Source organism: Antrostomus carolinensis, unplaced genomic scaffold (genome assembly GCF_000700745.2).
Source record: "Antrostomus carolinensis isolate BGI_N321 unplaced genomic scaffold, ASM70074v2 scaffold3206, whole genome shotgun sequence".
Taxonomy (NCBI): domain Eukaryota; kingdom Metazoa; phylum Chordata; class Aves; order Caprimulgiformes; family Caprimulgidae; genus Antrostomus; species Antrostomus carolinensis.
The window spans coordinates 33,268-58,944 of record NW_010324173.1 but is presented as its reverse complement, the minus strand read 5'-3'; the positions used below and the strand labels follow the sequence as shown (position 1 = coordinate 58,944).

The following is a 25,677-nucleotide window of genomic DNA, read 5'->3' as shown; positions in this document are numbered from 1 at the left end:
ATTGGATAAGCTTTAAGAACTGCAAGGAAAGCAGTTCAGTTACATAATGGTAGAATGGTATGTCACAAGGCTGGGGAATGAAGTACTTGCTTCTGAATGCCTTAGTCAAATCAAGGATTGCAACAAAGTTCATAGGGGATTTAATAATTCAGTCATCGTTTTTTGTGTGTTGTCTATGGATTTTGACCATGTAATATATGTGGTAGCAGGTTTGCTCTACTGTACCTTCTGGAATACAGACTCTGCAGTTTTAGGCAAAGCTACATGCCTGATTTTGAAATATTACAATATAATAATAATGCAGTTGCCATTTCTGAGAGCCATCAGTTCCTCTGCAAATAATCAACTACTGTTGAGTTGCTGGGGCACAGCACCCAAGCAGACTAGAATATAATACAAAGATTATCTTGTTACTCCACCTCAGGACATCTATAGATACAAGCAGGTTCACTGTATTGGTTAGGTAAGGCTAAGTCGCTAACTTAGGGTTGCATACTTAAGGGTAAAGGAACACCACAGGGCCTTTTTATGTATCTTTTTGAGGATAAAACAGATCAGGAAAGTAAACAATAAGTTCTGAAATCAGAACAAAGCACAAAATCCGTAGTAACATCAGAAAGTAATGAAGAATTAGAGTGGATTGAATATGAAATGGTTGGCCACATTGAGTGTGCATGTATGTGGTCTGGATAAATTATTACAGGACTAGCAAAAAAAAGCCTTTTCGTATGAAAAAGAGGAATATAAGGAAAACTTCTTGCTTTGTCTCATTTTTTTCCTCTGAGGAACAGCTACATTGACATCAGGATTGAAATATGTTTTCAAATTTTAACAGACTTAAAATATTTTAACTTCATTTTTTATTTTTAAGGACTTAGCTTATTAAGAACAGAGTCTTACTGGAAGGTCATTTGGGATTTGCTTTTTAAAACAATTTTTTAAATACTCTGATTGTTGCAAATTCTGCAAGACAAATGTCAGCATGTCATTGCATTTTTTAGCTCACTGTCTTTTCATTGCTGTGTCATTTCAGAAAGTCAAAAGAATTATAGTTTCATTTTACTCTGTAAAACTGCATGTCCATGTGTAATAGAAACACATACTTGTGCACAGGGATCTGGTGTCTTAAAATGTCTCTCTGGAGAGACTGAGGAAAACAATACATCTCATTTAGAAAGGAAAAGATTTATAATTCATGCATGTTTTTTAACGTGGCTGTGTCTTTTTTGGTTGCCAGCTAAGTTAAACTATCACACAAAGTCTTCATTTTTAGTAGTGGTGCATATTCTGCTCAAATAGTCTTAAGGAACATCAAGAGTCTCACTGTGGAAAGTTCTGAGACATTTTTTCAAAAGATGAGTGACATCATCTGCAAAGAAGGGAAAATTAGCTTGCTTTTCCTTGCAAATTTCACTTGTGTAGTGTCCCACAATGCAATGTTACAGATTGGAAATGGACCTGCAAGAAGCAGCAGTTCTAGGAAGATGCAGGGAATTCTGTATGTACATATGTACGAGTCTGTGCACATTTTTAGCTAAAGGCTTACAGTATGTCAAATAGTACGTTCAGACAAACTGGTTGGAAGAAATAGGTTTAGGAACAGGTTGAGGGCTGGCAAGTGCGTGTCCGCAGTGCCATCTGGTGTTAGTGATGGCGTCAGTGCCTCCGTGATACAGGTCCACGACGGGTCGTACCCTGAGTCCTTTCCTTCGGTTCCTTCAGTCGGTATGAACCTACCAATAGGTCTTATGAACAAAGAAACCTCACTGCAATGGCTTTTTGCTTTCAACAGTTTCACGGACTCTATTTGTAAAACAGGAATGTTTTAACGACTGCCCTCTGAAACCAACACAAGCCACGCTGATCTCTTCTCTTTCTGTACATCAGCCTTAGCAATGACAATTCTGTGTTCCTCCAGCCTCACCTGCATAATTCCCTCAATTTCTGTTCCTAATCCAACACAGTAATGATCTAATGAAAATTGTAATGAGGAAAAAAAACCAATATAATATAACCAGTAAATATAATTGCAAATATAGGCTTACAGACAGGCTGCTCAGAGAAAAGATGAGAAAACTGTGTAATATCACAGTTCTTTCAAAAAATATTGCACATACAGTCATGCTGCGACTGAAAAAAAACATTTATTTATTCACAAGTTTTCCAAAGAATAAATTCAATACGTGCAACTGTAGTGCAGCTCTACATCTGAAGTTGCCAGTGGCTGCAAGCATGCTGACCCAGACTCTTTCAATTTCCAATAGTCAGGCTAGTTCATGTCATTATCTGGGAAGCTACAGTGTTTAATACGTCCAGTGATCCTCTGATAAGTTTTTAAAAGAGTATGTTGTTGTGAAAATCAGTGGTCATACTGAGGAAAAGAAAAAGAGAAAAAAAAAAAAAGAAAGAAAGAAACAAACAAAATGTATGTGTAACACAGTCTTTTCTAGCACAGCAGTAATCTTTCATTTCCCCAACAGCCTGCTGGAATCCACAGACACCCAGCAACTGCTCTGTTGTCACAGGTGAGAGGGTAAGAGTTTGAAGATTCATGGCCCTGACAGCTCTTTCCTGATGGTTTTTTTGGTTTGGGTTTTGTTTGAGGTTTTTTTTTAGATATTAAGTATTAAGGAAAAAGGAAATTGTAGCTGTAACATAAAAATAACCACACTGGGCTTTTTCAGCTTCAATATAATCAGCCCACTGCAATTCAGCCCACCCTCAAATAAATAGTGACAGAAATCTACTGTTATTTATTCTTTTTTTTTGTTGTCCTTTGTGCAACATGTTAAGTTGTTCTTATTCTCAACCAAGTGATTTTAAAATCATTCTGTGTACGACAGTGTCCATTTACTGCAGCTCATCTTGATTCTCTATGGACAAAATCTTGCATTTAAATATATGTGTAACTAATACTTGATGTATTTACCTCCCTTTTCTCTAGAATCTAATGGACTCATAATTTACACTGTTAGATATATTTAATCAGTTTGGCAAAGCAAATATAGATTGAATTTTACACCTGTAAGGTTTTTTTGTTACTAGGCTTGAAATTTTTCTATATGACGAATCTTTTATAGAACTCCTAATTTGGCTTATTTTGTGTCAGTTTAGATGTTCAACACTTTCAAAAATGAAGGAATTAAAAGGTACGGTTTAACCACTGCACTTGCAGTGCTATTTACTACTTCACACAGGCTAGCCTTTAAACTCTCCATTTATACATAAATTCTATATATTACTTTTGATTTAAAAAATCAGACATTGTTATGGACCATAGCCAAAATATATTTGTCCTTAAACAAGTGAAAGCATAAATAATGATCTTATAATCTACTTTTTAGTTAAGAAACCCAGAGTTTGGACAGTCCGATCTGGAGCCCATTTCTTTAGTTTGTGGCCAGATCTTATTCAAACACACATAGTCCTACACAGGTTAATGCTTATGGTTTGGTAGTCAGGAACAGCATTCATCTTGTTTTAAATAGTAAAATTACTAAACCAAATATGTAACATTGTGATATGACTAGATAGTCTTCTTTCTTGATCTTGAATTGAACTACTGATTGGCTTTCCGATCCTCTATGCCACCCTTTGTCTGATGCATCTAATTGTTGCAGTAAGGACTTCTCAATACTTTGCTTTGATGTGTCTGGCCTAAGGTAGACAACTACTTTTCTTCTTTTGGAGAAAATGACACCTCCAGTGAGAGTTTTTCCATGCTAGCACAGAAGTCTAAGGCTAAGGGAAGCTGCACAGTCTTGCTACTGCCTTCTCACTGCAGGGAAGGTACCCCGTTTGGGCCTGGCAGTTCTGGTATCCAGAATTCTCCTGTTGGCAACAATACTGAGCAATGCAATAGCTTCTTCCTTGACTGTTGTCCTGAGTTGTCTTTGGAAGGAGACACAAGTACACAGGGAAACAATGCACAACATCATCTCTCAACCTCAAGTTGAGATCTAATAGTTATACACAGGAAACTGAACTGCTGATACACTTCTGCTGCAGTGACATCATAATTCCAGCCTAAAATGGCTAGGACAAACTGTGCTTTTTTATTTGCTGTCAAAACAACAACAAAAAAGCTTACATTATAGTTAAGATTTTATATTAAACTTCATGATAGTGATCAAATTAAATTAATTCCACCTTGAAGGGTATTGTCTATGCATGTTTGAAGGGATTTGATACACGTAAAGGTAAGTTGTTTTGCTATCATGTTTATCAGATAGTCAGTTCTTGTAATACTGTGGTTTTCTTTCATAGGTGCCACTACTATATACCTTTCTTCACATGAGACACAGCTTGAAATATTTTGATAAAATGAGATGCTTGCGGAAACGATCAGCAGTGTCATTCTTAGGAGTCCTTGTCATTTGCTTGCTGTTCATGAACTTATACATTGAAGATGGTTATGTTTTGGTAAGTTTCTTATACAGAAGAAATTATCCTGGAACAATAGAATAGGTCACATCCCTAGTTAAGCAAAAATTTCATAATTCTTGCAATTTTCCCTGTTAGTGTACCATTAACAGTGAAGTAACCTCAAGATGTGTCCTTTATGATGAAGCTATCTTAGCAATATATACTGCACACAGGATGTGTCAGTAATATCCTAACAGTCCTTTTCACAGAAGTATGCCATTGTTTATTGGAAGTACGGGTGATAATGAATATAGCAAAATATGGAGATATTGCCATCAGGTGTGTCAAAACATCCCCTGTATTTTCCATACTTCTGGATTTCCCTCAATTTTAATGTTGAAAATTGCCTGCATCTGAAATATTTATGTGATCTAGGAGCTCCTTTTTCAGTCCACACTGCAAATTTCACCTGTGAATACTACATTAAATAATATTATAGAGGTACAATTATAGAAGAAAACCTACACTAATTCCATATATTTTAAGCTCCTTGCACAAGTAATTTTTTTTTAGTGCTTTTATTTTGTGTTTTTCTTACTTTCTCTATCTCAGATTTGAATCTGGCAGGTTCAGCACTACAGTGGTAAATGATAAATGATACCTAGTGTAAGTTTATGATTGTGAAAAATATTTATGGAAAGATTTGTGTCAGGAATTTCAACAAGTAAACTACCAACAATGTAATACAACTCTACAGTTTGTATGGAACCTATGGGGGTGTCAGTGCTGAATGCTAAGTAAGCCCTGAAAACTTGATTAATGGATTGAATTTCCAGTTCGTTGGAGGTTGGATCGGGCCCAGTAAAAAAACATGATAGCTTGAAAACTGGAGCTTTCAAATGGTAAAATGACTAATCTGAATATGTAACAGTGTGATATGATTAGACAGTCCTCTTTCTTGAACTTTAATTGAACTACTGAGTGGCTTTCTGATCCTCTATGTCACCCTTTGTCTGATTCATCAAACTGGGACAGTATGGGTTTTTCAATATTCTGAAAGGTGAAGCCTGATCTCGGTTGGATCTGAAAAGAAATATCATAGCATGAAAAAAGTACAATACATAAATAGTAAAATACTTAGATTAATTTATTAGAATGATAGATAACTTGCTAGAGATTTTAATTTAAAGTATTTTATTTATAACTTTACTTATAACAATATTGTAAATGCTTACAATATTATTAAGACTGCCAGTACGTTTTTAAAAGTTGAAAAGATAACCCATGCTTCTAGCATGTTACTCCATTACAGACATACTGCTTTCTCTAACAGTACTTGGGTTAAGGTTTTGCACTATGTTTTATTTATTCATCATTTCGTGGTTGTGATTGAATTTGACCTGGTTTATCACATTTTTCTTTTCCAGTGGTATTTTCCCTGATGCTTCTTCTTCGTTCACTAATTACTTCAAAGTCCCCCAGATATTTCTGAAAGTGCTTTTATTATCACTGCTAATGGTGTTCCTCTTGGTTTGTTTCTGAAATCTTTTCCTGTCTTGTTTGCCAGCTCCTCAGATGGTTCCATAACTTATTCTTAATTTACTCCTTTTTCCCTCTTTTTTAGAAATTCACTCTCTTTCATTGCTTCTCTCATCACAGTTCTGACATGTTTGCATTCATGTAGCTCCCAGCCAAGTCTCTTGCCAAGTCTCTTGAGAGTTCTCCCAGATCTCTTGATACTTTTATGGTCCATCAAGCATTTTTCAAATGTATTAGGGTGTTACTTTTTAGTTTATTTATTTGATTTTTATTTTCAACTTTCCTGACCATGTCTGACACCTCTGTTAACTTATCTGGTGAGTTTTCTCTTATGAGGTAAAAGATGAGCAGTTTCAGTGTTGGTGGTGAGGAGAAATACACTTGGGAATAGCTTTCAAGGACAGCAGGCTAACCAGTTCCCGTTGGGGAATGGGAATCTGAAAGTCCTCAGAGCCCCAAAGTTCCTCTGACTTTCTGATTGTAGCAAGTCTCCTGCTGGAGTATCTCCTGAAGGTAACAGATAAAGGAAAGCAATTGACCCTGAGTTTCTCTTCTCAGTCTCAGGCGGCAAGCTGTGCAGGTGGGATGCAGGGCTAGTATCTCTTTCACCACATGTAAGATAAGATGGGTGGCCTTTTTCAGGATATTATAATGCTAAAGTGAGATTCATTGTGGGAAATCTTAATTAAGAAGGGACAGAACTGTTCCTTTTCATTCCAAGACTTTCACATGTTTGAAGAATGCCCTCGCTGTTTTCTGGAAGGTATTTGCTGTGAAAATGAAAAGGGCTCACCTGGGAAAATTTCTTAAGTATGTTTGATGAGGGGTATACAGTGCTGATGCATGTGTGTCAGCAGAATAGTTTAAGGTGCTTCGGCTGCAGTGTGTGAACCACATCTGATCAGATATTTTGAAGACATACAGAATTGATATCACAATATAATCAGTGACTTTTTTATACATATTCTGAGTTGTAAGTTCTAAGTGAAACATGCGTTCTGGACTCTTATATGAATACTAATCATTATTTTGGGTACTTTGAAGACAATAGTAACTAACAGAGCATCCTCAGCGGAGCAGAGTATCTCTGTAAAAAATGGAAAACTTCTCACACTTCTTTCCATGGCACCCACAGGAACCTCCCAAGCTCCAGCAAACACTGGAATGTGAGTTAAAGGATAGTTACAACCATCATAGAAAAAATTAAAGGAGACAGCTGAAGAGAGCTAATCAAGCTCTTCAGCTTCACTGACTTCTGCATAGAAGTCAGAGGTAGAAGAACCATATTTTAAATTTGTGAAAAAATCCATATTTCATATTTCAACAACAACAATTTGAAAAAAAAAAAATTGTTAGGCCCAATAGGCATTTCTTCAAGAAAAAACAAAAAAGGAAAATTTCTGTGGTCAGTTCAAATATTTTGCTTGTTAAAATTATAATATTTTGTCCTGACATCCTCTATTTCTAAACATTTTGAAGCTTTTTATGTAGAAAAACCTTAGCAGAATGGGTTTCCATTCCAAAACCTTCTTATGAAATAAAGAATTTTTGTGCTCCATTCTGGAACCAGTGACAAATAATGTTTTGACATTAAAGAAAGGCTGGGTTTAAAAAATGAAGTTTTTGGATCAGCCTTTTTTTTTTTTTTCCATTTGACAGTTTTCGTTCATATCTCCTGAAGCTTTGGTGCGCTTTCATCCTAGTTCACTGAGCTACATTTTAATCTGGAATTTGATCAATGTAAAACTTCCTTTCATAATTTATGAGCAAATGCAAAGTACTATAGCAGCACTAGAAAAAAATACTGGAGAGACATTGCAGATCAAGAGAGCATCACAGCGCAGGTAGATGCCCCTGGATGTCCACCAAAGATCTTTACTAAGCTCAGAAGTTAATTATTTACTACCTCTATAAAAGAAAAAATAATGAACTTAAAGAACCTAGGATGCATTTACAGAAAAATTTATTTGTGCTATAAAATAAATCTTTGACACATTTTTAATACTTAAGCCATTAAATATGTTTACTGTTTCTGTGGCTGTTCTTGTTAGCTGTAGTACTATTGCTTCCAATGACCCTATTTAATAACAGATCAGAAAGTTTTTAGTGCATTTACATACATATATCAGAAGAAATGAACTCATTCATACTCTGGCCTGTCATCAGACTAGAATCAAGCAGTGCAAATTAAATGAGCATTCCTACCTTTAAATCCAGTCTCATGACACTACAACCTGTTAAATATTTTCCCTTTTCTTCAGGACTGAGGAACAGATTTTCCTGAGACCCAAGTGAGCTTTTGGATAGAGCACTGCTGACGAAGCTGCTCCTTCCCTTGTGTGGCTTTACTATGGCTTGAGAAGCCTCTTGGAAAAAAAAGACAGGAGAAGGAGGCAGGAAGAGGAGGCATGGTGATAAATTTGCCTTTTTTCTATACCAACAAAATATATTCACCAAATCCAAAGAACACTTTAGCTGTCTGGATGATGACATGCATTTCTTCTTATCACAAACCTGAGTTGGAGCTACTCAGAAAAAATGGAAAAATGAGACAGATGCCAGGATCTAGTTTTACCTTTCCTTTGTAACAATCTTGGTGGGTTTTTTTAAGTACCGAAAACATTTTCAAAAAATTTCCCCCACTTCTCCATCTATGTAAATTTTCTCATCTGCTACTGACTGATACTTTCTTATCCCTATTTTGAATACCACAGCATTTTTGGCAATAATTTAGTGTTTGCAATCTTTCCAGAGTTTTTGGCCAAAATATTTTTTTTTCTTTTCCTGTTACCATAATCTGAAAGGTTATGGTAGATTTTCTGTATCCAAAAATGTATGATATTCAGTAATGGGTTTTTACAAAAATGAGGTGACATCTACATGCTTTCATGAAAATTGACACAGAAAAATGTTGTTCTTGGAAAACTGCCTGACCGTCTTTCCTCTCTGGCTGGCATTCTCAAATGTGTTTCTCTCTGTCTCTCTCCCTCTCCTGTTCTTTTTGTTTCCTCACTAATAGGAAAGGGACAAGCAATTAATCAGAGAAACAGCTACGCACCAGCTCAACCCAGAGCGCTATGTTCACACTTTTAAAGATTTGTCTAATTTCTCAGGATCTATAAATATTTCCTATCGCTACCTAGCTGGCACGCCTTTGCCAAGGAAAAGTAAGTAACTGCAATCTGAATGTTATGAAATGAAGTAATTTAAAAATGGGTGAAATCCATTTAGTCCCTGTGATATTTCTAGGCAAGAGAGGCTGAGTTAAGCAGTGACTATCTCAGAGAGTTAGTGGGACAGCTATCTCTCTCTGCATAGGTAGTTCCTAGGCAGCTGCTAGTTCAGCCCTAGCAGTGACTGCCCCACAGCCTGGTTACCTTCTGACCAAATGCCTGACTCGTAGTCATCGTGCAGGCAGTCCCTGGATGGTTTGTGCAAGTCTATTTCTGTGGATCTTCCCCCCAGGCCGGAGGGAGATGATTTAGAAAGCAAGAGCAAGACACATGCTGGTGGTGTTCTGTAACCACCTTCTGAGACCACACTGTCAATCTCTGTCTGTATAACCAGTAAAATCTAATCTAAGGTATGTTTGGGATCACACAGATACACCCTTCAGGTTCCCTGTTGTACCAGTCCAGCAGCTGTGAATAGATCTCCTTGTTCCTTTAGCTATGATAATGAGGGAGATGAATTGTGCTATCATGGGGACAGTAAAGGAGGATTCTTCTTGAAGCCATCTGCAGATGGACTATCTAGTTATTTAGACCTCAGGCAGGGTTCAAGACTTTCAACTCAAAGTGAAATATGGCCATACCTAGCTTTTAGACAAATGTCCTTTTGGTCCCAAATTGATCATTTCACAAACATAAACAAGGCTCAGAAGTCCAAGAGCAGAAGGTAAAATAAAATCAGCTCTGAGTTGTTGATCTTCATAGAAAGCTATAAAGTTTGTTCAAATTTTAGAAATCTGGGGCTGTGAAGACAGCATAAATGGCTCCTGGGGATTGTATTTCACTGCACAACTGCATTTTGAGCAGACTTAAGCCTCAAGGAACACTCTGAATCACTTTATCAGATCAGTATTTTACAAACCATAATATTTTAAGAAAGTTGGGGTAGGTTCAACTAAAGTATGCCTGTCAATTATGAAGTCTGAACATTTTTTTACATTAGAAGTTAGAAAAATTGAGATATATTAGCAAATACCTGAAAAGAAACCCTGATTTGGACTGCTGGTAAAAATGTGATGGCAATGACGCCAAAACAGCAGAGCTGAAAATTCTTTTTTCATAATTAAGATGCATCTCTCCCTAGAAAGATGTGACAGCATTAAGAATTATTTATACAAGCATAGATATACAATAGTAAGTTCTTTTCTACTTTAAAATAATATCTAAATTACATCTTGAAAGAAGGAGTTCCCTGTAAAATGCTCCATGAGTCATAGAATCATAGAATCATAAATGTGAGTTGGAAGGGACCCACAAGGATCATCAAGTCCAACCTTTGCCCTAGCACAGGACAATCTCAAGAGTCAGACCATGTGTCTGAGGGCATTGTTCAAATGCTTCTCGAATATTGTCAGGCTTGGTGCCATGGCTACCTCCCTGGGGAGCCTGTTCCAGTGCTCCACCACCCTCTGGGTGAAGAAAATTTTCCTTTTGTCCTTCACCTGAGTCCTGAAAAAGGGTTAGAAGAACTATTAGCCAGGGAAAATTGGACAAATTTAGTTAAAAATGAACACACAGGAAAAAAAATTATCCATGCAACATTCACAGAAATGTGAATTTATGCATAAGTGTAACTAGTCTTGTAGAGTGCTTAAAATGATAAAAATTTGATAATTAATCTATAGCTCACATTTTTGTGCTGCATTCATAGTTCCTTGCTTTAAAAATATTGTGTGAATCATATCTCATAATACCCTTTCTTTTAGCAGATTTTACAGCCTTATCATTGTCTATGTGGTTTCCTCTACCAGGCATATACGTGCACATTGCTTTGGCTTTTGTCCACTACATGCCATTCTTTGCAGTTTACAAGTGAATGTTTAATACAATAGTCTCCGTATGTCTATTTGCTTGCAATATGTTTCTTCTTTCATTAAAAGGCAATAAACGTCGTTTGTTGCATGCTGCTTGATAAGTTCACACACCAAATGTCTCAGTCTTCACCATTCAAAAGATTTATTTAATATAAGCACTTCTCTGGAGGATAGCTTTGTGGTGAAATGGTTTCCAATGTCAAATACTCAGGAATTTTTTTTAATTGTCTTTTGTACAGGATATCTTACAATTGGGCTATCCTCTGTGAAACGGAAAAAGGGAAACTACTTGCTTGAGACCATCAAATCCATATTTGAGCAGTCAAGTTATGAGGAACTCAAAGAAATTGCAGTAGTAGTGCAGCTGGCAGATTTTGACTCAGACTGGTGTGAAGGGATAGTCCAGGATATTTCACAGAAATTTGCACATCACATAATTGCAGGCAGATTAATAGTTATTCATGTCCCTGAAGAGTATTATCCTGTACTGGATGGCCTCAAGAGAAATTACAATGACCCAGAGGACCGTGTGAAGTTTCGATCCAAACAAAATGTAGATTATGCTTTCCTTCTTAACTTCTGTGCAAATCTTTCTGACTATTATGTGATGCTAGAAGATGATGTTCGCTGCTCAAAGAATTTTTTGACTACTGTTAAGAAAGTAATTACCTCACGGGAAGGCTCCTACTGGGTGACTTTGGAATTCTCCAAACTGGGGTACATTGGAAAGCTTTACCATTCCCATGACCTCCCACGCCTGGCCCATTTTCTGTTGATGTTCTACCAAGAAATGCCTTGCGATTGGCTGCTCATCCACTTTCGTGGGCTATTAGCTCAAAAGGAAGTGATACGTTTTAAGCCATCTCTGTTCCAGCACATGGGATACTACTCCTCTTACAAAGGAGCTGAAAACAAGCTAAAGGATGATGATTTTGAAGAGGAATCATTTGATATTCCTGACAACCCACCTGCAAACTTGCACACCAACATGAATGTATTTGAAAACTATGAGGCAAGCAAGGCTTACAGCAGCATTGATGAGTACTTCTGGGGAAAATCACCTTCTACTGGAGACTTCTATGGGATTGTATTTGAAAAGCCCATTAAAATCAATAAAATTAAAGTTGTCACTGGAACTGAAGACCGACAAAATGACATTTTGCATCATGGGGCCCTGGAAGTAGGAGAAAAGATTGTAGGGAATAAAAAAGGCAGACAATGTACTACTTATTTAAGACTAGGGGAATTCAAAAATGGGAATTTTGAAATAACAGATGTAGAGCACAAAGTTCTGTTTGATATTAACTGCATGAGAATACTTGTTACCAAAAGTCAAAAAGAATGGCTGATCATTAGAAGCATTAGCGTCTGGACTTCTCAAACACCAAATTAATAAAGCAAAGCCACCTGAGAAGGTACAAACTGCATACAATCAGCTGAGTCCCAACTGGTGCCATTCCCCAGAAAAACTGACGTTTCCAGCTCTACTAGAGACACAGAAAATCTGGGGAAATAAAAAAACAAGCAAAGCAATTTATTTTTTCTAGTTTGGCCAGGCAATATACAAACATTTATTTCTTGAAAATTTTGAATTTTATAGGAAATATAAAGTTCTCAAACTTTTTTTGAGATCTTGAACCCCTTTTTTATTATTGTTTCTCTGTAAGAGAGATCTTTTGGACTAAACAGAATTAAAAAACCAAAACATTCTATAATTACCGAAAGGTTTAAAGCTATGACCAGTACGTTGTGAACAGAAATTGGATTGCACCTCATGCACATAAAAATTTAAAATGTTACGGTAGTATGCATTTGTACAATGCGTACAATGTACAATAGTTAGTGATGTGTTTCTTTTAAAGCCAGTTGTGACAAGGAAATCTGACCTGAAACTGGAAGTTTCATTCTAATCACTGTAACAAAATTGTGTGGCTAATCATTGCAACTTCTTTTCAAAAGGATGTAAAATTATAAATCTGACATGACAACTATGTAAAAAATAGATAATTGCATCTGTTATTCTGTCTCAACAAACATCCTTTGTTCTTTTTCCTGGGTCCTTTCACTGAAACAAGAACTACTTGGATTTTGTATTACTTAGGGGATGAATTTACTCTCCTTATTTGAAAAAAATGGCTCACAGTAAGCAAGCATTCTGCTTGAGTACAGCTGTTGCTATCATATCCAAGCACCTCAAGGGCAACACTGTTCTCTTAGACAGGCATCTTAACACATCTCAGCTTCAACATTTTCTGTTCCTTCACGATATGCAGAACTCCTTGTGAGAAATTTGCACATAGCTGAATACTGCAGCATGCTTTCCAAGGACCATTATGTCTTCCACATCTACACGTCCAGTCCATATATGATACAAATGTAAAGTTTACCAGGTTAATCAATGGGAGGTGAATATCATCAACAGTCTTACCTGAATGCTCTCTAGTCAACAGAGCAGATGCAAAATGAAGAATCTTAATTCAATGAAAAATTAATATGTTTTTAGTTACTTTTTTGTTTGTTTTACATTTTTTTCTTCAGTTTTCTAATCCTGATCATGTTAGTTTTGTAGATATCTTTCCACTGTCTCTGGTTATGTTCTGTAAGCTTATTTTGCCTAGCTTTATCCAATAAGCAGAAAAGTTCCCTCACTCCTCATGACTTCAGTGTCAGCTCTGGACTTTTAGTGTACCACAGAGGGAGGCGGCATAGCTATATGATTTATACTATATGCATACTTTTGGATTAGCAGAATCTGTGGGGGTTTTTCCTCTAAGAAATTCTCCAGACTCTCAGTAGATACACTAAGAAATCCATGAGCATAAAGTGTGACACAGATGAACACTGCATTGTCAATCTCATAAGCACTATGGTTATCATCATGTATGGGTTTTAGTTAAACCTGGAAGGCAATGTTGAAATTTCAAGAAATCCTGCACTCACTAAGAGTGAACTACTGTACGCAGTACATTCTAACCTAACGTGGCTATATCGGAAGGGTCAATTATTCAAAAATCTACAAAAAATAGTAATGAGATTGGTTTTCTTGGTTCATAAATCCTGATACATTCAGGCTGAGGTTTGGCAAATCCCCCAATACAGAGGTAAGGTACATTTTAAAATAAATCTTCTGATATAGTCTCCTACATACTTAAAAAAAGCATCCTCTTCTCAAAGAAAGTTTTTTTTTCTTTGTTCCTTAATACACACCTAAATCTCTATTCTTCATACACATATCTTCAGTAAAATAGTTTAAAAGCAGTGTACATGTTCAATTTGAAAAGAAAAATAACACCATTTTTTAAAAGAAACATGCATGCTAATCTCCAATGGTTATAAATACTTATGAAGGACTTGCTTCTTAACAGTGATCTTCCATGATTATCAAATAATTAGTTGATAATTAGTCATTAGTCAAAAATTATTTTAATGAACTGTCATTCTTCTGTTTTTCCATTTCTTGATCATTAACTAGTAGTGCCAAAGCAAACATAACTAGGATAACCAGGAACATTACCTTTACGTTTATTCAGAAATGCAGTACATCCAAAGGAATCTTCTAAATTAGAAAGGAAAATATACTCAATCCCATGGTTTAAAATGTTCTTGTAATCAAAACCATATACAATGTGAATAACTAGTACAAATTAAATGCTCTTAAGACAATCCTGAAGTAATTTAAATGGTATTTTTTAATTCGGAGTTGAATAAAACTGCTTTCCTTTTTAAAACAACAGTAGTAATGAGTCTCATCTTCGATACCATGCCTTAGCAGTGAGAACTCTCATCTGTCTGAGAGGGTCAAACCCACAAATATCAAGTGGATGCCCTCAAAGTTAGCTTTCTTTGGATGTGGATAGTAGTATGTGCTGGGAATAAGAGGCATGCACCACTCTTCCTGTTGAATTTTAGTTGATTTGGAAAAAATAGTTAACAATACATTTATTCCAGGAGAGGCAAGAACACAGTTCTGTAAGCTAGTGTTTTGAGCACTCACTTTAATGTATGGGTCCCAGCTCCTCTTTCACAGAATGCATATTTTATTCAATGCATTCACATGAAAAATATTGACAATTTTTGAAAACAAAAAAAAAAAGAAAAAAGAAAAAACATAAAATCAATGATAACTGGTTTTCAGACAGATTTCAGAAAGATACATTTTAAGATTTTTTTTTTTTTCTTTACGTGTCAAGAAAAATGATTGCTTTCTGAAAGGAAAATATCAGACATGTATATGCTCACTAATACTCCTCGAAGTGTGGATTTTCTTTTTTTCACTGATTAAGCAAACGATTTTCAGTGTCACAAAGCTCTGTTCATTGGTGTATGCAGTTGGTTCTGTTGGTGTGTATTTCCTGGGTTTATTTGTTGACTGAACATCAGTATTTTCATAGTGAAATGCCAATACTGGAAATAATACACTGTGGTATACACACTGATGGATCTATTCTTCACTAACTTACATGTATTGTTCCTATTGGCACTGTTTGAAATTCCTCATTGCATAATGTGTCTGGGCCTTTTTTTCTTAACTAAAAGCCAGTTTGTCTTCTACCTTTCTTCACACAGTGTAATGTCTCTGACACAGGGAATTCTCGGGAAGTAAACTGGTACTCAATGTGAATTAAAAGAACTAAGCCCTTAGTTTAGTGCAGACTAAACAAACCCAGAAGACAGTAATTTTCAGGCAAAATAGTTTTAACATATTTCCTATATGTACTACACTAAAGATATCTCACTAAGGTGCTATATGAATCTGTTATTTTTAGATCAGTGTTCTATTTTACTCTCTGCTCAGTGTTCTCTTGTGTTAGACTCTAATTTTTCTTTTATAAAGGGAAATCAGGAACTTGTTTGCTATTGAATTATTAAAAGTTAAATAAACATCAAACTATAACACCTTAATTTTATTTTTTTTTTAATCTTGGAAAAATATTAAAGGAAAAAAACCCCATGGTTAACCATCTTAAAAATTGCAGATGCAATAAACTCACTATGAAGCATTTCAGAGATTCTAATGGAAATGATAGCTCTTACTACTCTCATGTTAATTTTTCAGTTCTGTTAGGCTACCTTTCAGTAAGTATTAAATTATGAGCAGTAATGTAGATTATGTATCATGAGCTCAAGCTGTGTTGTGTCCTCGAATAATACAGTGTAATGTTTTGCAAAACACAGGTGGAAAATACAGATGTATTATAATGAAAATAAGTTATTTTGATGACATAATGTATATACAAAAAAAAAATGAATTGAAGAGTCTCCATGACTCCATTAGCTTTTCAGATAAAGTAAAACAAGATGCTTAATCCTTGTTCTTGTCATCCTAGTCCTTTGAGATGAAAACTACGAAATTTCTGCTCCATTTAGTGGAAGCAGGATTGTTTTACATATCATAAAAGACTGAAACTGATGATTTTGCAAAATATTTTTTCATATAAACAAATATTTGTCTTATTTTTTCATTTTAGTTTTAGCCACCCTGGAAGGCTGAAATGAAAATCGTTTCCAAACATGTGTATTTTGTTATTTCCAGATGGCATTTTCCAAGTTCTTACCTCTACTAGTTTTGGCACAGCAAATACATTCTGCATCGCCTAGGCACTAACGACCTTTAGCGTCACAGTCAGGCACGTAGACTAAGGCTAGATTGCTGCTTCTGCTGTAAATGGAGAGAAAGAGGAGCACATTCAAAGTCATCTCAGTGTACAATGGTTGTCTAAGATCTGTTTCTCTCTACTAAATAAGACGGGACACTATGCAAGTCTGAATGTTACAGTTACAGGAGAACTGTTTCTAATGCATGATTATATGTAATATATATAAATCTAGGTAAAAACATTTGATACATATAAACTTTACAGATAGTTTCCTATCAGCAGCACCACTCTTCACAGCAGTGATGTTCAGTATCTTTTTCATACGTACTATCTTGCAATTTCAATGAAAATAATTTGTTCATTTTTGAAATAAGGAATATGAATCTCCAACTTGAATCTAAAGCATTATTTATTACATGTTAGTTTAACAATGAAATTAAGCACAGAGAAAGATTAATTACAATAACATTTCCATAAGAGTATTTTGTTGTTAAACTGGCATAAAATTGAATTGCTGTCTGGGCAGATTATAGGTTGTTTTTCAGCCACATTTCTAGATGTATTTCAACTGTCATACTACCTACTACAAATTCTCTAATAAAATTCTACTTTGCCCTAACAGTTGTAAAAAGGCTCCTAAAATTCCACTTAGAACTTGAAGGTACTTTAAGTAGGTTTATATTGCTAATTAAACCCTTTGCCAGCCATTTGCTGGGCTTATGTAAGAGTTTCACATTTAATGAGTAAAGCTGAACATCAAAAGCTGATGCTCATTTCCTCTGTTCATCTGGTTAAATAGCTGCCTTCCCTCTTTCTTGCTATTTACTCATTAACGTTGGTTTTGCTTTTACCAGCTCAGGAAAACCTTGCTGACAGCCGTGGAAATCTCAGGCTGTGTATTCTCAGTCCCTAAGATACTGTGTTTGTACTTTATGAAATGTTCCCATTTCTTAACAGATATGTACCATTTTTTAAAAACCAGCACAAGCAGAGGGTTCAGTTTCTTGGTATTACTAGGGTGGGTTTTCTTCCTAGATAACTGCATTGATTATTACCAGGAAAAATATAACTGTTATGCAAAAGACCAACTTAATTTTAAAATCAGATGCAAAAGTTTCTTTGTGATTAGACTGCTTCTACCCTGAGCAACTTAAGCAGAAAAGACAAAAATACCATGAAGGTAAGAAAAGGTTAAATAAATACTATGTGTGAATATTTCTGCTCTATAATTGCACTTAAACTAACTTGTCATTTCATAATGGTTTTTTGTCAGAGTATCATCATTGTATTAACTCTTTTACAGCAAAAGGGAGCCTGTGATAGCCCCTAGAACTGCTCTTTTTTTTGCTGTCTCAATAAAAATAACAGATTCATCTTTCAAAAACATTGCCCTGGGCATGCACACTGATGTGGTACACAAAGAACAATATTGGCCATCTGTCCAGCCTGCTGTACTGCAGCACTGGAATACTTATGTCTACTAGGTTGGGGATGGAAATGTAACAAGGAGCAGTTACTATCCTTGCTACAGTACATGTAATATTTTTTGAAATAAATGTAAGAAATGAAAAGACCCTTTGGCTTAATGCCCTTCTCTTTAACCACAGTACTATTCAAGGGGGTTTTTTACTGTAGATACCACATTTTATTTTGTTTAACTCAGTCCAAAAGTCCGTATAAACCAAGAGCAAAAGGCATACTTTAAAGAAAAACTGACAACTAGTTATTGTATACTTTGCTTCCTCATAAGTAGGTTTACCTTGTTCTGATAACTGGGATTTAGAGTTCCTGCTCCAGTGGAAGTCTAGAGCTGCAATTTAAAATGTTCTGGATTTTTTTTTTCCTTAGTATACTTTGCACCACTAAAAGCAGAGATCTTAAGGCATAAGATAAACCCTTACACCAACATTTGCTGCTATAGAAAATCCCCTGCTTTGCACTGATGCCACTTGGGATATTTCAGTTCATCTGCAACTTTAGAGTCTGTTCTAATTTCATGTTACACTTTCACCAGCATACACAGGTGTTCCCTCCCTCTCTCTTTAATTTCAATACTGAAGAAATTAATATAATCTTGGGTAAATATTGCAAAACCACTTTCACCTCCTTTCAGGAAACCAGGACTATTACTCCCATTTATTTCTCAGAATTACTTGCTTCCTTTGGCCATTGCTCATTATATTTAAATGCCACATCTGCTGAGAAGACAATAAGCATGTTATAATGAGACATCCTTTTCGGGGAGAAGTGCTAATTCTTTTTTTGCCTTGTAACTCTAAGGGTGCACTACTTGATTGTGTCAAAATTGTATAGATAGCTTTTTACCTCTGTGAAAACCTTATAAAGCAAACTGGTTTTAGTTAATCACTACCAAATGGTTCATGGCACCAGTCTGATTTTGCATTTACAAAGTGAACAAGGTTTGTCTCTTCCACAGAGCTGAATAGTGTCTTTCAAGGAAGACCAAACAGGTCTCATCTCTAGTGCTTGTCTGCTACCTTTCAAAGGTGCAATTTCTCCCATATGTTTCCTCCCTTCTCTCCTTCAAAACTGTATGTTAAAATCAACATGTGGTCCTCCTTCTTCCTCTTACCTCAATTCACTAACATCTGCACACTCATACTTTTCTTTTGGAAAGGGGTAGTTTTAGTTTACACAGAAACTCTTGCATTTGGGGAATAAATGACACAACACAGCTAACATTTTTTTTTTTAAAGTCTTTTTTTTTAAGCATTAAAAATGACATATGTAATATATTTCCTCAAAGGAGAGAAAATGTTTGCTCAAGCATGTTTATGTTAACTGCTTCTCACACAAAAACACACAAAAATCAGGTAAAGCTTTCTAGGTAAGTAAGTGTATGCATGTGCATGCATAAGTGCATTAATTAAAAAATTGCAAAAAGCAGTTATAGCTGCCTTCTGCACCAAAGACTTTAAGCTCTCTAGCTAAGGAGAGAAACTGTTTTTTTGATCAAAGCAGTGTGTCAGAATAATTTGGACATTAACTTTTCTACACTTAATCATTTTTTCTTCTGATACTAAGACAATTCCATAGAATATAATCTCTTGGGTAATATTTCTTGCCAAGCTGTTGCATGTATTTTGTAAACAAGTATTGTTTTTCCTGAATATTAATTATAACTAATATATTTACCTTGGCCATGAGCCATTGATAAAATATTTTTTCTTGTTGTGTTTTATTTGAAATCTTATTTTTTCTCTTTTAAACTGAGGAAATATATCTGTTATTTTCAACAGCTTTGGCATAAATATTCTAGAACAAGGAATTAGGAGCAGTATGTATTCTGATATGAAACTGGATTTTACCATTTGTTCTAAAAAACATCAGAGTATCTTTGTTTCAGGACTTTGTGAGAAAAAAATGCACAACTGAGACCATACTACTGGAAAAATTCAGTTTCCCAAACTTTCACTTCTGCCAGCAGCAAGGCATCACGTTTCTCCATTTCCACTTCATGAAACCTGGTTTCTTTGTATCTTGTATTTCCATCGCCCCCGCAAAATTAAGTCACATCCCCATCGGGTTTGTGTGCATTTAGTTCAATGAACTTTTATCTTTCCATGCTTATTAAAGATTGAACAGCTATCTTACACTGTTCTAAAGAAAAAAAGTATTGTAAAGTTCTGATCAATATGTCTCACTTTTGATAATTAGTGGCTAGTAGTTGTTTTTATTTACTTATTTTCATAGAGATAGATTTCCCGAGGAGTGGAGTGGGAAAAAAATTGCTTATATTTCTACATCACCTATTTCTGTCATCACCTTCTTCATATCCAGATTTTGCTACTCCCTCGTTCATTCCAAGCACACACTGACAAAGTAAATAACCAAACAAACAGAAAGGCTTTGTAAGCATTACGTTTCTGGTAGAGAGGGGAGCATGAGAGAGAGAATTAGCAGCTGTCTTAAATATTTCAAATTCAGTACAAAGAAAGCTAAAGAACAGTTTTGCCTGCTGCCATGCCTTTTCACTGTGACATTTCTTCCATTTCATGTGCCTCTGTGGATACATGATCTAAAGCTCACCACTCATAGTGGGAATTTATTAACTCTGCACTACTTTGCTATGTCACTTCAGCTATAAATCATCTGTCATGTAAGCCAGCTTGCTTTCTGGCTGAACTACACCATGCCGGGTAGATGTACCCTCTAGCTGCTTACATGGTTTTAAATCTGGGATAAATTACCAACTAACCTAGCAAACATTTATGCAGATGTTTATGTGAGAGAGGTGTCTACTCCTGTTGAGACTGGGTACCAGAGCCACACTTCACATGCTACATCACCTAGAAGACTCCTTGGGCATGCATTATAACACCATAGGCCTCCGACTCACATCCAGCCAGCCGACAGCTATAGTGGTTTAAAATGTTACCACTCACCAGGTTTTGTTGTATTCCCCTGTCCTCACCTTGCATAACAGTGGGGCTGGTGGAAGAGAAGAGCTCAGGAAAGCCACTGCTCAATGCAGAGTCTTTGTGCAAACCTACTTTCATCAGTATTTTAAATATTCTGACAGACTGGGGACCTGGCATGCTGGTGACATTGCCTCACAATGCCTTCTGCTCCTGCCTCACCTGGTAGTAGTGGCTGGATGTGAGCTGGTGGCACAAAGCCTTCAGCTGGCCCTTAAAAGAGGCTTATTTTTTTCACATTTCCTTCCCTACGCAAAAAGAAAAGAAAAGAAAAGAAAAGAAAAGAAAAGAAAAGAAAAGAAAAGAAAAGAAAAGAAAAGAAAAGAAAAGAAAAGAAAAGAAAAGAAAAGAAAAGAAAAGAAAAGAAAAGAAAAGAAAAGAAAAGAAAAGAAAAGAAAAGAAAAGAAAAGAAAAGAAAAGAAAAGAAAAGAAAAGAAAAGAAAAGAAAAGAAAAGAAAAGAAAAAAAAAGAAAAGAAAAGAAAAGAAGAAAAGAAGAAGCTTTTAACTTTAAAGTTTCCAAGTAAGTCATTAGCAATAATTCAGATCCAGTAAAAAATTAAGAGATATTTTTATTTTTTCCCATTAAAAGTAACTTTCTTTTCACTTTCTTTTTTTTTTCTTTCACATTTATTAGTTGCAGAGTCAACTAAAACTGAAAAACAACAGCAAACATTTCACACCCTTACTTCCCAGTTTGCATAGATTTAGAACTTTTTAATATTTACCCAAATGGAAACATCTACCATCTGGTGAGCATACTTTGGTCAGATGCTCTGCTCCCAGTAGTCAGGATGTCTTGGAAAAATTCCTAGTTCTTTAAGAAAAAAAAAAGAAAAAAAAAACAACAAACCAAACAAACCCATAACTAATTTTTGTCTGTGCCAGGATAGTTTGTGGGACAGATGGTTATCTGAATTATCCTGGTGCGAATAACTATTTCCAATACCAGTTGAAAAACAAAAGCTATGCCTATTTTTTTCATTCTTTATTTTATTTTCTTCAACTTAATGTTGTAATTAAATAGACCAAGTTTATTAAAATAGTTTCAAAATTCTTTAAAGGGGAACAGAATCTTTAGTTCAGAGTAAGAAACCAGAGACTTAAATTTCCTTCTCTCTCATGAAAGCAAGTTCTAAAGCAGATTTCCCAAGAATTTGAACCTTTGAATCTCAAGAAGCTGGAAAAGAGCCTCCTTACTCATCTCAGTATAAGATATAGAAAAGCACATCTTTATTCCAAATGATAAAATTAATAATTTTATAAATGGGGTGTACATCTGCTGGGACTGTTATGAGAGTTTCTCCTGCTTGTCTGACACTTCTAAAATGCTGCACTTGGTAGGCTAACTGCATTCACTGCACTTGTGTTAATGGATACAGTTTTCAGATTTCAGTCCTTAATGACAAAAAATTTCACAATCAAGAATTATTTCTGTTCTCCCTGTTTGCTTCAGTTCACTGAAATTTTCAGATAGAAATGCAAGAGACACAAAGAAACAATTAAGAAAAGTGTTTATAACCTTCAGAAGAACAGTTCATTTTGTATCCTTTTTGTTGGAAAACAGATCTTTTCTCTCATATGGCAATTCAGAACAGAGCTTTTGGCACTCAGACTGCTATTTGCAACATATTCCTAAGTGCTAATGCACCTTTTTTTTTTTCCCTTCAGCTGCTTTTTTTTAGTTTTCTGTTGTGTCTAAGCAATCATTGTCTGTTATGAACCCAAGGTGGTTTTTTGTGGATTTTTTTTTCCTTTTTCGGCTGTACTGGAATCCAGATGAGGACATGCTAACAGCTTCTCTTTGAAGGTTGTTTTTTTCTTTTTTTATCAGAGTGGGAACTATTTGTAAGAAACAGTTCATCTGGTAAATTGAGCTTGCATTTTCTTTTTTAATACTAAAGAAAGGATACAGAAAGAAGTGGGGCTAAATTGCCAGAGCACTGATACTGAAGGGTATTTTTCCTTTGGAATGCCCTGCCATGCTCTGGTAGTGAGCATGTAGGGTGGCACACTGGATTGCCTCTAAACAGGCAAAGAAGAGAAACTACTTAAGCTTAAACTATTCCTCAAGCCTGAAGGCATCAATTCCAGAGCCGCTAAAGAGGAATCAGATGTAAGAAGGGGACTGTCACTAACAAAGCAAAGGATGACTCAGATGTTTCTAGTGCTCCCAAAATATTCTATAATTTAAAATCTTTCAAACAATCCAAAGACCGCTGAGACTAAAAGAAGTTCATTTCAACAGGTCTTTGATCACAACCTAATTTGGAAATTATCTCTGATCATTGAACTAATCTTATTCATGGCATTTTCAGACAATAACCATGAAAACAAAACACTGTTGATATTGATGTTTTTTAAGAAATCATATTCAGAGTTATGCAAAATTTAATTAAAATCAGTTGCTAGCATTTCCCCTAAGCCAAAAATAGGGTTTTGTGGTCCCACCCTGCTTCTGTTGCTATCTTTTCACCACCTCCCTGCACTGTGCTGGTACAAGTAAACAGTGAATCAGATAGTGAATCAAAAAGAGGAATAAAATACAGTTTATAACTAAGCAAGAAGTAAAAACTTTGGTCTTAGTTCATTTACCATTTGGCTATATCTGTGCTTGTGCTGGCATAGCTGAGGGATTGGAGCTAATGTGATTCAGTTAAGAAGGAGAGAAGACACTGTGTAGTTAATGACTAAGCAGTTGTCTGTAGCCTCTGAGATATTTATAATCCCTTTCCTTTAGTGTCTCTATTAACACATATAATAAACTTCTTATTGCCTCAGATCAAAAGACATAAAAACAACAAATCAAGAGAGAGAAACAAGTGATAATCCAATTAGATTAAATAAAGTAGAGAAATACTAAGAGTTACCAAGACAATAAAGTGAAACCATATCACAGTCACAAGCTATGCCCGGGTCTCCATGTCTTCTCATTGTTCAGCTGCAAATATTTTGTTTTGATTTTTCTTCTTTGGCCTTTTAGAATTTTACATAAAATGTAGTCTTGTGACCATAAAATAATATGCCTCCAAACAGTCATTACCTATTAGATTACATATTTTAAAAAGCAATTCCTGTAAATAATTTCCCTTTAATTTAATTCATGTCTCCTGCTACACAGGAGACCTTGGGTTTGTCCCAGTTTCTGTGTTTAGATGTATATTGTCAGCATATCCCACACTTCCCACTAGTATGTGAAGGTTCCTACTTCACCCAAGACACTCGAACGTGTGAGCAGAAGACAATTGTGGAGGCAGACTTCATTGCCAGTAAACATGTTTCATATTGAGAGGTTACAGAGTTATGGCAGTGTGGACGGAATGTTGTGGGGAAAACAGAGGAGTGGTATTTTTGGCTTAGTTGTAAATCTAGGGATAGAAAACAGAAGACTAATTGAATTGTCGTGTACAATTTTCTAATGTAATTTCCACAATCACTTGATTTTTTTTAAAGATTTTTAAAAGGTTTATATACTTTGTGTGAAGATCAAGTTACTGAATGTGTAAAAGCTCAATTCCAAGATGGTTAAAGCTTCCTACAATGAAAAATTATAGTATCTAATGCCAGCAATAAAAGCCTGTCAATAGCAGAATCTGACCTTTTGCTTTTTCATAGTTCACATACAGCTGCCTTTCCCAATCCCTCATTAGCCTTGCCCAGCGCTCTTTACAGAGTGTGTGCTGGAGTTTGCAGTGGCTAATAGAGAGGGAAAATATTCATGATTTTGAGCTAAAATTCAGCTTCCCAGTTTTGGGGCTTTTTTCCTTGTTTGTTACTTGGAATAAGGGTTCCACCTACTGGCCATAAATTTTTTTGTGAAATTATCTGAAAAATATCCTCTTTTACTTCTGCTCAGTGCCACTTATTCCTTCCCTGTTGATTAAAACAACCTGATTTCATACCTTCACCATTATTGCATACCATTCTAGGCATGTGGATTTGAACAATGTTCTTTTTGCTTTAAATACATGTTAACAATAAAGGCCAAAGAATTAAGAAAAATATTATGCAGGAGACCAACTGTTCTTGTTTTATCATATAGTTTTATTGATGCAGATAAGCACCCATATATGAATGGAGAGCTTGATTTCTACAGTATTAGGCAGGGATGGTCTCCAGAATCTTGTACTTTCCTACATAGAACTGTAAAGAATCTTACCATTCTTACGTTTATGGACATAGCGAACAACAGTTTTCCTACTCATTATTTTCATCTCAACTATCTGACCCCATCCCACCACTTCCTGCTTCTGCAGCAGCAGTAGGGATGCCCAAACTCTTCCCCTTGAGCCTTCATTTCCACTAGTGTGCAAAGCAGAGAAGAGGGAAGGAGATGGAGCTTCATTTTTACATTTTTGCTGATCCTTTACAGCCTCCTTTCTAAGGCCAAACTTCTGAAAGTTCCCGTTTATGTGCCTTGGTCCTGTCCACACAGTCAAAAAATGTCCCATAGACTCTGCAGCCTTTACCTTCATACTCAAAGGCCCAGCCTCCCTACCTTGCCATCAGTCTACTGATGCCATTCTCCTGGACATGCCCTAACTTCCTGCTGCCATAGCTGGTTCTTCCTACCTCATGCCCTTCATTTCCCCCAGACCATCTTCCATTTCTCACAAAATTGAATTTGCCTATGCAGAAAATCTGGAGCCAGCTCTGGTTTGAGCCTCAAGCATTTCATACAGTAAATACGGAAGG

General features: G+C 35.8%; 1 protein-coding gene across 1 annotated transcript; it reads left to right on the top strand.

Annotated features, from left to right (window-relative positions):
• The first annotated feature begins 4,266 nt into the window (after positions 1 to 4,266).
• Positions 4,267 to 12,341, top strand: MGAT4C (MGAT4 family member C). Its single transcript, XM_010170851.1, has 3 exons — positions 4,267 to 4,422; positions 8,924 to 9,071; positions 11,188 to 12,341. Exons 1-3 carry the CDS (start codon positions 4,294 to 4,296, stop codon positions 12,339 to 12,341), a joined length of 1,431 nt encoding a protein of 476 aa, XP_010169153.1. The 5' UTR covers positions 4,267 to 4,293.
• The last annotated feature ends 13,336 nt before the right edge of the window (positions 12,342 to 25,677 follow it).

Excerpts from the sequence above, each read along its gene's own strand:
- MGAT4C (XM_010170851.1), top strand. The coding sequence starts at position 4,294 with ATGAGACACAGCTTGAAATATTTTGATAAAATGAGATGCTTGCGGAAA. Across the intron at positions 4,423-8,923 it reads TTGAAGATGGTTATGTTTTG|GAAAGGGACAAGCAATTAAT; the intron begins GTAAGTTTCTTA and ends CCTCACTAATAG. Across the intron at positions 9,072-11,187 it reads CACGCCTTTGCCAAGGAAAA|GATATCTTACAATTGGGCTA; the intron begins GTAAGTAACTGC and ends TCTTTTGTACAG.